Below are 13901 nucleotides of genomic sequence, written 5' to 3'. Positions count from 1 at the left end.
GGCATTAAACTTTTGCATTTACAGTGAAAGCTTTGATCTTGTCACAAGAAAATGAGGATCATCAATCTGAAAAGTACATGATCTTCCACATTTTTCATAATTTGATAGTAACCCAGTATTAAAAATCCAATCTTTCTTGTGGGTTTGTACTCTTAGGGGCAGAGATTCAAATTCTGAGTTGTTTTTGATAGATTTTTGTGGTGTGTTTCAGAAAAAGTGAAACTGGGTCTCTCACTTTGTTGTGGCAAGAAAGTTCCAATAGAACAAGAGTCTCAGACCATGTCAGGTGAAGGAGTGCGGTTGCATAATCAAGGGCGCCATGTAAGTCAAAAATATTGAGCCTTTTGGTTTCTTGATCAGATTAGAAGTTGCTACATTTGATATAGTTGGATACTTGGATATGTTAAAGGGTTGGTTTGGATTTTTATGTTGTTGAAGGAAAGTGAGTGCTTTTCGGTTATCTGTGTGTTTTTTGGTTTTGCAGGTGGTGATGGATAATGGGATAGTCCAAGTCACCTTGTCGAACCCGGATGGTATTATCACCGGAATACGTTATAATGGGATTGACAATTTGCTTGAACCTCTCAATGCCGAACATAATAGAGGGTACTGATTTTCTACCTCTAGTCCTCCTTTTCTGTTGCAAATATAAGTTCATTTAGAGATGTGCAAGACAAGTTTAGTTTAAGGTTAACAGTTCAGACTTATTTCTGTAGAGAAGCATGTGTTAAAAGTACATGTCTTGGTTTTCTTTTTATGTTACATTTGTTAGCTTATGAGATTAGGACTTGATTACAGATTCCGTTAATTATATAGGTATTGGGACCTTGTTTGGAGTGGACCTGGAGTTAAGGGAACATTTGATGTGTATGTTTTCCCCTCTTTTTTCTTAAACTAGTTGTGAGTGTTTTGCAAGTATCTGATCATGGTTAATGGCAAATTATCTGATGGCTATACAGGATAAAAGGTACAGATTTTAGGGTCATTGTGGAGAATGAGGAACTGGTTGAGCTTTCGTTCATGAGAACATGGGATCCCTCCCTTGAGGGGAAATGTGTTCCCTTAAATATAGACAAAAGGTCGCAGCTACTTTATTTAAAATTCTTAGTGTCATTAGTAAAGCCAAGTGCTACCATATGTTAGATTAGGCTTATATTTACAGAGTTTCTTTTTGTTACAGTTTTTCTCGCTTAAATGTTGTTTTTTCTTTCTAATTTATCCAGGTTCGTAATGCTTCGTGGTTCCTCGGGCATCTACTCCTATGCAATTTATGAGCACCTGAAGGATTGGCCTGATTTTGAAATTGGTGAAACCAGAATAACTTTCAAGCTGAGCAAAGACAAGTAAACTTCAGCTTTTATATCATCAGATTTTTTTTTTCCAGTTATGCATACTGATTTGGTAGAAACCATTTATAAGAACAACCAAGTAGTGACTCAATTTTAGAGCCCTGTGTATGCTATATGTAAGAATAGTTTTTATATTTATCTCAGGGTACATGAAAATTAGATTCTATGTTTCCTACAGTTAGTTGCAAGTAGTATTTAATATTTATTACTGCATTCTTTTTGTTCTCTGTATAAAATTATCATGAGATAAGCCTCTCTGGATGTATAACTAGGCCTCATTGTAAATTAGTGCAGGAAACTTGTATATTATAGAGAACATATCGAGTTTAGCCTAGTTATTTCTCTTTATCCTGTTCTACTTCATTTCCCTAAGTATCTATTTTATCTCTTTGTTTGCTTCTCTTCTGTTTGTGTCTCTTACATCATGTATTCCATCTTCATGTGCTCAACCATAGATGTCTTGTTCTATCATATTCTCTTTGGAGTTTTGCACATGGCGCTGAATTAATAATAGCTCAATTTGGGGAATAGGTTTCAATACATGGCTATAGCAGACAACAGGCAAAGATGCATGCCCTTACCTGATGACCGGATGTCAGGCCGATGCCAACCCCTGGCTTTCGCGGAAGCTGTCCTACTTCTGGATCCCAAGAATAAAGAGCTGGCTGGAGAGGTACTGTTATCACAATTTCCTACTACTGTCTACTATGTTAACGTTTCTTTTCCTATGTGGCGATTTTTTTAATAACACTCTAGTTAGTTTTAAGGTTTGTATTCTTAGTGAATAGATCACCGGTTCGTAGGTCATGCCCTTTTTATGTTAGAGTGCTTTTCTCTATGTAGTTTGTTGTCAGATAAGTTTGGTCTGTTTTCCTTATTTTTATGTTCCACAATTACTTGAGATGCAGGTAGATGACAAGTACCAGTACTCATGCATGAACAAAGACATTCAGGTTCATGGTTGGGTATGCAACGACCCACCAGTCGGGTTTTGGCAGATCACACCCAGTGATGAGTTCCGATCTGGTGGACCTTTAAAACAGAGTCTAACCTCACATGTCGGCCCCACAACTCTTGCAGTATGTGACTGATATTAGAAATCTAGACGTTAATAAATTAGAGTGATAGGCGATTTATTTGCCTATACTCGATCATTCAGCGAAAAAAAAAAAAAATTCTGCAATGTGGGTGACTTACTTAATATATATGATGTTATTATACTTTGGTCGGGTTAGCTATGCTTTTAACCTTTACCGTTGGTGTCATCAGATATTTCTTAGTTCTCATTATGCGGGACAAGATCTGAACCCGAAATTTAGAGGTGGTGAGCCATGGAAGAAGGTTTTTGGCCCTGTTTTTATCTATCTAAATTCCGCACCAATTAGAGATGATCCATTCTTTCTATGGGAAGATGCTAAAAGACAGGTTTGTCATAAAAACAATATCGTCTTTCATTAATTATAAAACTAAGAACGCATTATCATGCGCAAATGCTGATGCAAATTGATGTTCAGATGATGGCAGAAGTCCAAAGCTGGCCATATAGTTTCCCAGCTTCTGAGGATTTCCAAAAGTCCAATCAACGGGGTAATGTGAGTGGTAGACTACTTGTCTTGGACAGGTTGGTTTAGATTACCTTTGCAAGTAGAGGGAAGATGATCCTCTATCCCCATTAGTTGTCCCTGACAATCATTTATTCGCTCATTAATGTTTTCTAAGTGTTCATGCATATGGTTTGCTTATTTGTTTAAATTGACATTTGTCTGCTCTCTCTCTCTCTCTCTCATTTTCTGGTTAATCATCTTTTTTTTTTTTCAAGTAAACGTGTGGATGATAAACTGAGTTCAAGTTTGTATCCAAGTACTAAATTGATGGGTTCTCCATCCCAAAAGAAAAAAGATTAATGATTTTTAAGTACTTTTTCATTCCCATGGATGTAATCAAAGTCTTTGTTGTAATGTTCAGGTATGTTAGTGAAGACATTACACCAGCAAATGATGCTTATGTTGGTTTGGCCCCACCAGGAGATGTAGGATCATGGCAACGAGAATGCAAGGTGACCCTTCATGTTTTAATTTCCTAACAGTTCCTGCGACTTTGGTATAGAAAATTATTGGTTGACAGTATTTTAGGTCAGCAAGCACTAAGAATTTAGTCTACATGCTTTTTGTTCAATGTAATTTGAAATTTTCCACTCAACATCTTCAATTTAGATGCAACAGAATCCGCTAGATTCCAATATACGTTACTTTTCTGCACTATTTTTTCTAGCCAAATGATGATCAACTATTGAATTTCATGGTTTTTAGGCCTCAAATGAGATATTGAAAACTGCTGTGATACTGCTGTTAACACGGATCTTTGTCTCACCTGTTAAAGCATCTGGTCTTTTAAAGAATGGCAGCAATCGATTATATGCAATAGTTAATAATAGGCAAAGAGAATTCATATTTCATACAGTATACATCATTTGTTAGAAAATCTCTTACGGATTTTACTTATGCTTATTAGGACTATCAATTCTGGACGAGGGCAGATAACAGAGGTTATTTTTCGATTAAAAACATACGTTCTGGCACTTACAATCTATATGCCTGGGTCCCTGGTTATATTGGAGATTACAGGTGTGAAGCAGTCATTAACATCAACTCAGGTGTTGTTTTCAGCCTTTTCCAAATAAATTTGTTTCCTTGTTTTCTCATTTATAGTACTCTGAATCAGTTTTGATAACTTCTAATCCAGGTTGTTTTACTGAAATGGGTGATCTTGTGCATGAACCTCCAAGAGATGGGCCTACATTGTGGGAAATAGGCATTCCTGATCGTTCCGCTGCAGAGTTTTATGTTCCTGATCCTGATCCCAAGTATATAAATAAGCTTTACGTTAATCATCCTGACAGGTTGGCCATCTTTTACTGCAATTTGAAAGAGTTGACTGTTCATGGATGCTCATATGACTGGGTGGTCAAAACTAGCATTATTTACTCCAAATGTGCACATGGTTGAAACATAATTCATATAATCTAATAGCACTTGGCTTCACTGATAATAATTTATGCCATCAGGGAGGTAATTAAGGTCTTCTTCATGCTCGAGAATTTGGTTTTAATATTTTGACATAAACATCGAGTCCATGCTTATGGCAGGTTCAGACAGTACGGTCTGTGGAGCAGATATACTGAATTATATCCTGATGCAGATTTGGTTTATACTGTTGGTGTTAGTGATTATAGTAAAGATTGGTTCTTTGCTCAAGTTCCCAGGTTTGGATAGTTCTTTAATACAATTGGTTGTGATTCTGATTCATAACGACATAATGAGATCATAACTACATAATGATAACTGCAGGCAAAAGGACAACACACATGAAGGAACAACATGGCAAATTAAGTTCAAACTTAACATTGTCCATCGCAACGGCACCTATAAACTGCGAGTGGCAATAGCATCTGCAACTCTAGCTGAAATGCAGGTAAAAATCTTGATTTGTACATTATTAAGTGGCACTGAGTTTTAAATATTCTTTTCGTTTGATTTGGAAGGTTCGAATTAACGATCCAAACTCAAGGCGTCCTCTATTTACGACTGGACTAATAGGGAGAGATAACTCAATTGCAAGACATGGGATTCATGGGATCTACCGGCTGTTCAACATCAATGTACCGGGTGTTCAGCTTGTTGAGGGTGATAATACTATCTTCCTGACACAACCAAGATGCACCAGTCCTTTCCAAGGGCTGATGTATGACTACATACGACTTGAAGGCCCCCCATCTTGTGGTTCGAGTTCATCTTAAGTATGAAATTCATATATTTGTATGTAATATTTGATGTGCATTTTCATTTTTGTACTTTGAATCCTATTATATGTGTGATTTATATGGTATATAAAGAAAATAAACGGTATGTAATGACTTATTTAATGTGAATATATGACCAATCTCTCTCTCTCTCTCTAATTTGATTTGTCATGACAGCAATACTGCATGTTAAGCCATATTAACAGGGTGGTTTTGCTGTTGTCAAATAACACTTTTGTAATACTCCATCTCCAGGAGATAACTATCATAATAGCTATTATAGAACTGCCCCATAATCTACACAAACGACTCTTGCACGCTTATATTCCTCTATACAGCCTAACAAACAGTGGTGCCGACTAAGTAACGACATTATAGGATAAGGGTACCTAGTAAAAGGTTGCTTTATCTTTAATTCAAGAAAACTAATACCTAAACGTAATATTTCTTATAAACCTATATATATCCTACTTTGTTTCTACTCAATGCAGCTAGCTTTCAGCTTGAAGAGGTTCTTACACATGCCCTGAGGCTTTCATTTCATAAATAGTGATCATCTTGCTAGCGTTTAATCAAGTTTATCATAGAGCCATTGTTCTTTATCATCAGGAATCCACTGCAGCTGTAGACGCTGCGGTAGTAGCAGCCAGACGCGGCGTCATCATGCCGCCTATTGGGGTGCAATTGCTTATTCAAGATCGTCATGTACGGAATCTACTTCAAATCTACTACTATATACATATATCATATGGTGTTCATAGAACTGTTATGTTTTCTGCAAAAAAAATTTAAGCTAAGTAGATTAATGGGATTTGTACTGCAGGTAATGATGGATAATGGGTTTGTCCAAGTGACATTGTCAAAGCCAGAGGGAATAGTCACTGGAATACGATACAATGGCCTTGATAACTTGCTCGAGATTCGTAATGAGGAAACTAATAGAGGGTATGTACAGATAGCTAACCTCAAGGATCACACACTGCAACACATGCATGAAGCTTATTTAGAGATACATGCACGTCTTTCTTTCTGCTGATTTTTCGTCATGCACAACTAAGTTCTAATTTTGGGATGATGAAAATTTATGCAGCTACTGGGACCTGGTTTGGAGTGAAGCGAGTACCGGAACAACAGGAATATTTGATGTGTAAGTCTCATGCCCTCCATCTCTCTCTCGTGTTTAGGGTTTAGGCTAGATTTAACTCACAGAGTTTGGAAAATATTTGAATTGAGCTAGGTTTGAAGCCATTTGAGGACAAGAGAAGCTGAAATCATAGTCTTCGATATAGAATTTTATTTGTTAGGCTATATGTTGCATGGAATAGAGACCCGCACATAAGAAGTTCAGATATAATAAACTAACTAACAAACTATCACATAAAATGTATGCTTCAATCTACAACGGTACTAGTTGGTAACGTTCGAACTTTATCATTAACTGAATTTTTTTGGGAAAAATTTTCAATAAATTGAATGACATATAAGTAGGGCATTTCTATAACAACTAATTGCCATATATAAAATTATAAATGCAGGATCAAAGGTACAGAATTTGATGTTATAGTGGAAAATGATGATCAGGTGGAGCTCTCTTTCAAACGAACCTGGGATCCCTCTCAAGAGGGCAAGCTTGTTCCCTTGAATATTGATAAAAGGTCCTCGATCATTGTTAATCAACGTACTAAAACATAACAAGCTATTGATCACAGCAATATTGATTGTGATGATCACAAATGATATTATGTTTGTAGGTTCGTAATGGTTCGAGGTTCTTCAGGCTTCTACTCTTACGCTATCTACGAGCACTTACAGGAATGGCCTGCTTTTCAGCTCGGAGAAACCAGAATTGCGTTCAAACTCAGAAAAGACAAGTATGTACATAAATATTCCCCATCTTTATAGTCCTTGTTTTAAATAGTATCTCATCGACTAGGAGTCAGTAGGTACGATTTGCGAAATTTTCATGCTTCAGTTACCTATTCATTAGTAGAGATCTTGGATTGGAGTATATAGTATACACTAAAAAAGGTTCAGAAGTAGAGAATCCATATTTCTGAACATTTGAAATACCAAGAAGACATTACGTGCTGAAGTGTACGTATAAGCATTGTGTGTAGGTTTCACTACATGGCCATGGCGGATAACCGGCAAAGATACATGCCGTTGCCTGATGACCGTTTACCACTCAGAGGCCAACCCCTGGCTTATCCGGAGGCAGTTCTACTCACCAATCCGATCGAGCCTGAACTTAAAGGAGAAGTACGTATTGCTATATTACTTTTCCTCCTATTAAACTAAATGGTCTGCATCTAGCTAACATTACTTAGATATTGTAGCTATCTTCATAATTTTCAGGTAGTCTAGTATTCTTTTTATTGAAACCTGGCCTATAACTTTTGTAAATGGATGCTTGATGTGCTTGATTGATTTTTAAGGTGGATGACAAGTACCAGTACTCTTGTGATAACAAGGATAACCGGGTACATGGGTGGATATGCACTGATCCGCCGGTGGGATTGTGGCAAATTACACCCAGCAACGAGTTCCGATCTGGTGGACCTGTTAAGCAAAACCTTACCTCTCATGTTGGTCCAACCACCCTGGCGGTAACTAGAGACCTAAAACTCAATATATTTGTCTATCATCAGATCATAGCTAGTAACCAACTTGTACTAAAAGTTTTGTCACTGATAAACATTGTGTGATGATGGTCATGAATCAGATGTTTCTAAGCGCTCATTATACCGGAGAAGATTTGGTGCCAAAATTTACAACCGGTGAATACTGGAAGAAAGTTTTCGGCCCTGTGTTTATGTATGTCAATTCGGAATATGCAGGAAATGACCCGTTAGTTTCACTATGGGAGGATGCTAAACTACAAGTATATTTATTTTCTTGTACACTATATTTCTCTGAGCTAAATAAATGATAACTTGCACATTTTTCTGATCTAAAGAACTTGATGGATCGCTTCGCTCAGATGATGATTGAAGTCCAAAGCTGGCCATACAGCTTCCCTGCATCTGAAGATTTTCCCAAGTCGGGCCAACGTGGTAACATTAGTGGTAGACTACTTATCCAAGACAGGTATGCATGCACAAAAATCCTAGAAATTACCAGTTTGTAGACCATATTTGCGAATTCGTTTACCACATGATGTCACTGTCGACGTGTAATTTTTAAAATGATATATATTTATAAAGAGAACCCTTCTAATGAGAACTATTCTAAAAAGAATTATTAAAATGATATATACTTATAAGGAGCCTATACGTATATAGGATCTTTAACGATTCTATATGCGTTGTATTTTCTGGTACAAGTATGTTTATATGAATTTGGTTAAAATTTCCTGCAGCTTGTTGATTAGGTCATTATTTTTCTAATTACTACATTTTTTTTTTAAAAACTATAAAGCAACTAGCTTGCCTTCAAAAAAACAACTAGCTTTGGTATCTTTGTTAGTCTGATAATTTTGACACATCTAGATATATTAGCGATGACTATGTATCAGCCAACGGTGCATATGTCGGGTTAGCCCCTCCAGGAGAGGTTGGATCGTGGCAAAGAGAATGTAAGGTAACTGAAGTTTGGACTGAATAATTTCAACATTCTTAACTTTCTGCCTTAATAAGTATCTGTTATAAGCAATTTAGAAAATCACTGGAAAACTAAATTACATAACTTTGAATCGAAAACCACTTGAAAACAAATAAGCAATTCAGAGCTAATATTATAACATTGTTTTCATAGGGGCACTCAAGTAGGCAATTTAGTACGTACCTTAAAAGTAAATACCTCCCCACCCGCCAAACTTCAACTCCATCTTCTAGATATCAAATATCAAGGGGTCCATCTTGCTCAAGCTGTTGCAACAGTCCTAGATAAGTAAGATACAAAACCCGATCTTTAGCACCGGTCCTGTGATTCTTGGTGTGCTTGCAGAAGCAGGGGCGGATTTACAGCATATGGGACTGGGACTCAAGTCCCACCCAAACTTTTGGAGGGAAAAAAAATTCTTACATGTAGTTTATAATGTCATTGTAATCTTTTGAGTTGAGTCCCACCCAACTGACCCAAAAGTCTCAAGTGTATAATTCTTGGGCTGACGTCCAAGCCTAAGTGACCAACTTTTATGTCCTTTTTTTCCAACAAAAAGAGAGAATAGTCTTCAAAACGTACTTCTATCTTTCTTCTTGTCGTCTTCTCCTCCACTGCCCAAGCAGTTTGTCGTGCAACAACCTGTATCGGCGAGTTTTATGTGATTACATGGTCCTCCACATTAAGAAGGAATATGCTGATTCTATTAGTAATGACTTTACGATAAACAATTTTCAGGTACTCGTTAGGGTTAGTATTTAGTTAATTGAGTATAACTTGTTTCGAGAGATAAGGCTCATTTCCGTCCCCTTCTGTCTAGGTGTGTCTTAATTTTTTTTTCATCTATAATATTCCTCCTATCACAGTGTTAGTTTTTTTTTTTTAATGGTGGAAAGTCAAGTCCCACCCGGTTTCAATTCCTGGATCCGCCACTGTGCAGAAGTACTTCAATTGAGAGAGTTTGCACATTCCGAGCATCTGACCCAAAAGCAGGAACAACCAATTGATCGACCTCTTCTTGTCGATCAGAGGCTTCACACAATTTGTTTGACCACAAGACTTGCAATCTGGAAGTGTGGGAGTCATCCAAATAGCAGGTGCCCTATCACGCATTGCACTCTTATGTTGAGATACACAAGTCGCCACTTGTGTAAACTTTTCTTGCAGATCATACTCAATCTCATACTTCACATCACACCTTTTACATTGAACCGCACCACTGATTGTGTTGATGCCATGAGAAAGTAAATAGTGATGAGAGTACACTAGGGCACGCTTTGTGGTAGCCCAAGGGAATGGAGCTGGAATGTATCCAGTCTTCCCTTCTTCTTTAGGGATTTGAACTGAAACTCGACGGACATGACATGACCTGGAATGACCAGCCGCTGAAGCCTTGTGAGTAGAGACGGAGGAGGTGGAGGCAGCGAGAGAGATAGAGCTTTGTGATGATGTCATATGGACTTCCTTAGATGCTGCAAGTAAATTCGTACGATTCGAGATTAGAAGTGGAGATTGTTGTGGGGGTCTGGTTGAACCGTTTCCGGTGAAGAGTTGAAGGGTCAGGAGCTCTTCGTCTTCTTCCTCTTCTTCTTCGTCTACTTCTTCTTCAACATTGTGGTAACCAAAAAGTGGAGCCATGTTGAGAATTAGGGTTTTAACTTACAGTTTCAGAATTTAAAGAGTGGAAGAGGTAACAGCTTCTCTATAATTTCTCTATTATAGGGAAGCAAAAGTCAATGCTCCAAGCAATTTTTCTTCTACAACTCCAACAGATTCTCTATTTTGGAGATTTCAAGATGATTCCCCAAATCCTTCTATAAAATTTAGAGAACGCTGCAGATTTGGGGAATTTGGCTTTCTCTTTCATCACATTCCCCATTTTGGAGAAAGTTTTAGGGAATTTGTTGGAGCAAAACACCCAAAATCTTCTCCAAATTGGAGAATTTCAAGAATTTGGGGAAGCTGTTGGAGATGCTCCTTATCTATAATTTCTCTATTATAGGGAAGCAAAAGTCAATGCTCCAAGCAATTTTTCTTCTACAACTCCAACAGATTCTCTATTTTGGAGATTTCAAGATGATTCCCCAAATCCTTCTATAAAATTTAGAGAATGCTGCAGATTTAGGGAATTTGGCTTTCTCTTTTATCACATTCCCCATTTTGGAGAAAGTTTTAGGGAATCTGTTGAAGCAAAACACCCAAAATCTTCTCCAAATTGGAGAATTTCAAGAATTTAGGGAAGCTGTTGGAGATGCTCTAAGGATTGCAATATTTGCGGAAGATAAACTGAGCAAAGACAACAGAATGAAAGGGAAGACATAGCGATTTGGAAGGCTGGAGAGTAGTTTCAAACGTCTATATGATGAAAGGACACTCTTCATTTAAAATCTTGGAGAAAGGATAAATTTAAAGCTCATATTTATTAGTGTGTATCTGAAGTTGTTAGGATTTTTCAAAAATATTTCAAATAATCTCCTATTTCCAAAAAAAAATTATGACTCCTGAGGAAGCAAATCTTTGAAAATTACAACTAATAAAGCGTTAAGACCTATTCCATATATACAAGTCATAATACGTAATCTAAACTAATCGGGATAAAGACACGAAATAAAACTAAAGAACAAGTACACAAAATAAGGTTCTAAACAAAATAGGACACGAAATAAGAAAAATGTTCCAACAAATTCACGAATTTGGTTTAGTTTTCTCCTAATATCATAGTTGGTTTTGGTCACTTATCTCCAGGACTATCAATTTTGGACAACAACAGACGAGGATGGCTACTTTTCTATCAATGACATACGGACCGGCGCTTATAACCTTAACGCATGGGTTCCTGGTTTTATCGGAGATTATCAATATGATGATGTTATCACTATAACTTCAGGTAGGGTGAGCTTCAATTCCTTAGTTTTTCTTGTACAAGATCATGGTAAAATGACTGCATATCTCATGCAATGCAGGTTGTGAGATTTATATGGGTGAGCTTGTGTATGAGCCTCCTAGAGATGGCCCAACCTTATGGGAAATTGGCATCCCAGATCGATCTGCTGCAGAGTTTTACGTTCCTGATCCTAATTCCAAGTACATTAACAGTCTGTTTGTCAATCATCCGGACAGGTTAGTCCTGCTGCCCCAGCATGCTAGCTTCTATAATTTTAATCTGTATACTGTTAGATGGGCAAAAATTGGTACCATTGTCGTAATGTCACACAGTCACATAACTGCTCTTACGTTATTTTGATTATTGATGATTGTAATTATCAGAGTTAGACATATTATATATCACCTAAGATATTGGTATATTCTGTTGAAATTAACTTGGCAGGTTTAGGCAGTATGGACTGTGGGATAGATACACAGAGTTATATCCTGATGCGGACTTGGTTTACACGGTTGGTGTTAGTGACTATAGCAAAGACTGGTTTTTTGCTCAGGTTACCAGGTCGGTACCCCTTTACGATCCTCTGGTATATAGTGATTGCAGTGATGCAGAATTGACCTTTAACATGGTATCCTTGTTTCTTGTATTGCAGGAAGAAAGGTGACAATAAGTATCAAGGAACAACTTGGCAAATCAAATTCAAGCTGGATGATGTAGACCAGAATGGCACCTATAAGCTGAGAGTAGCAATTGCATCTGCAACTCTTTCGGAATTACAGGTATGAAACTCGCACTAAACTACTATCCACTAATTAACTTGTAATTATATTCCTAGGTTGAGAAGGAGAAACCTGCAGGCCAATTCACTTAAAATCCAGCTTTCATTGATTGCACTTAAAATCTCTTTGAGGCAATTTGTCGAATTCCACATTATCACTGTTCTTTTTCTTCATGTGAAATTTGTTAGCGCTACAGATTAAATTTGTTTTCTTATTTTCCAATATTAACTAGTAACTTTTGACATTGTTGTAGGTTCGAGTAAACAACCCAAAGGCGAATCCTCCTCTATTCACAAGTGGTTTGATAGGGAAAGACAATTCCATTGCAAGACATGGAATCCACGGGCTCTATTGGCTTTACAAGGTCGATATACCGAATTCTCAGCTTGTTCAGGGAGACAATACTATCTTTCTAACTCAACCAAGAAGCACTGGTCCTTTTCAAGGGATCATGTATGACTATATTCGCTTAGAAGGTCCGCCATCTGCAAGTTCCAAATAAGAAAATTGATTGTATCCTAGACATATTGCATGAGATCAATCCGTAATAAGTTTTGGTGTCAAAGCTTCACCAACAAATTGAACTCTCTAAACTGCCCACACTAGAGACAAAATAGTGTGAAAGAAATAATATCGGCAAAGGTTAAATTGATAGTTGACATTAAAAAAAAAGAAAAAGACCCATTTAGTACTACTTTTAAGGGCATACAAATATTGTAACACATCGAATATTAGCTAGTCTGATGTTGATTGGCTTATACATATATTATGATTATTATCACACTCTTCATTATTTTTTTGACACAATTTGGTTAGACGATATTGACAGAGTCCTCGACGTTTTCGTAGTTTGATTGGGTTTCCTAATCCTAATCGGGTTAAAGTTTTGTCACCCTAATTCAACCCGTATTTTCTACAAATACCTCCACATTGAGGATATAACGTACGACGCATCTCTATTGTCTCTCATATTCTATTGCGATGGGGAAGAAGAGAAAACCCATAACCACGAGCCTCGACGAGGTCGATAGAAGCATGTACGCCTCGTTCTGCAGCGCTGCGAATTCCCTCTCTCAGCTATACACACAAGGCATGAACAACCAGAAGTTCTCCTTCCAAGCCGGCGAACGCCATGCCCTAGATAAAATTTATCAGTGGATCCGCAGTACACAACAAGGAGGATCGAGAGTTACCACAGACGATGTACTCAGTTACCTTCAGAATGAGCTGGGCTACTGTGGAGAGGAGGCACCGCAGTCAATGCTCCCTATAGTATTGCCAGTTCATTATCAGCATACACATCCCAATGTGCAATTCATAAACTCGGCTTTCCCTCCGAGTTTCAACGACTCATCAATGGTCATACCTCAATAGTCAATATTGATAAGAGTTAGAAGCTAGGCTGAACATGGAAGTGGCAATGCAACTTATATACATATATAGTTACTGCATTGTTTCAGTTCAGGTTAATTATTTTTGGTCTTTTCTTA

At 37.4% G+C, this 13901-nt stretch overlaps 3 protein-coding genes across 3 annotated transcripts; all 3 read left to right on the top strand.

The window, feature by feature from the left end:
• LOC101297768 (rhamnogalacturonate lyase-like) lies at nt 1-5305 on the top strand. Its single transcript, XM_004287357.1, has 16 exons — nt 1-73; nt 212-321; nt 485-606; nt 817-867; nt 960-1079; nt 1224-1343; nt 1881-2022; nt 2258-2428; nt 2619-2774; nt 2864-2970; nt 3315-3405; nt 3861-4002; nt 4092-4248; nt 4495-4611; nt 4697-4820; nt 4891-5305. The coding sequence occupies exons 1-16, from the start codon at nt 52-54 to the stop codon at nt 5143-5145; spliced, it is 2007 nt and encodes a 668-aa protein (XP_004287405.1). The 5' UTR covers nt 1-51; the 3' UTR covers nt 5146-5305.
• Nucleotides 5306-5811: 506 nt separating this feature from the next.
• On the top strand, nt 5812-12913 carry LOC101298655 (rhamnogalacturonate lyase-like). The gene is made up of 15 exons (XM_004288827.1): nt 5812-5853; nt 5972-6093; nt 6239-6295; nt 6684-6803; nt 6900-7019; nt 7266-7407; nt 7584-7754; nt 7871-8029; nt 8129-8235; nt 8637-8727; nt 11494-11635; nt 11712-11868; nt 12077-12193; nt 12285-12411; nt 12665-12913. Exons 1-15 carry the CDS (start codon nt 5812-5814, stop codon nt 12911-12913), a joined length of 1923 nt encoding a protein of 640 aa, XP_004288875.1.
• Nucleotides 12914-13392: 479 nt separating this feature from the next.
• LOC101298370 lies at nt 13393-13785 on the top strand. The gene has a single exon (XM_004288826.1). It carries the CDS (start codon nt 13393-13395, stop codon nt 13783-13785), a length of 393 nt encoding a protein of 130 aa, XP_004288874.1.
• The last annotated feature ends 116 nt before the right edge of the window (nt 13786-13901 follow it).

Source organism: Fragaria vesca, linkage group LG1, assembly GCF_000184155.1.
Source record: "Fragaria vesca subsp. vesca linkage group LG1, FraVesHawaii_1.0, whole genome shotgun sequence".
Taxonomy (NCBI): domain Eukaryota; kingdom Viridiplantae; phylum Streptophyta; class Magnoliopsida; order Rosales; family Rosaceae; genus Fragaria; species Fragaria vesca.
Note: the sequence above shows the minus strand (reverse complement) of the source record. Positions and strands in the feature narration are given on the sequence as shown.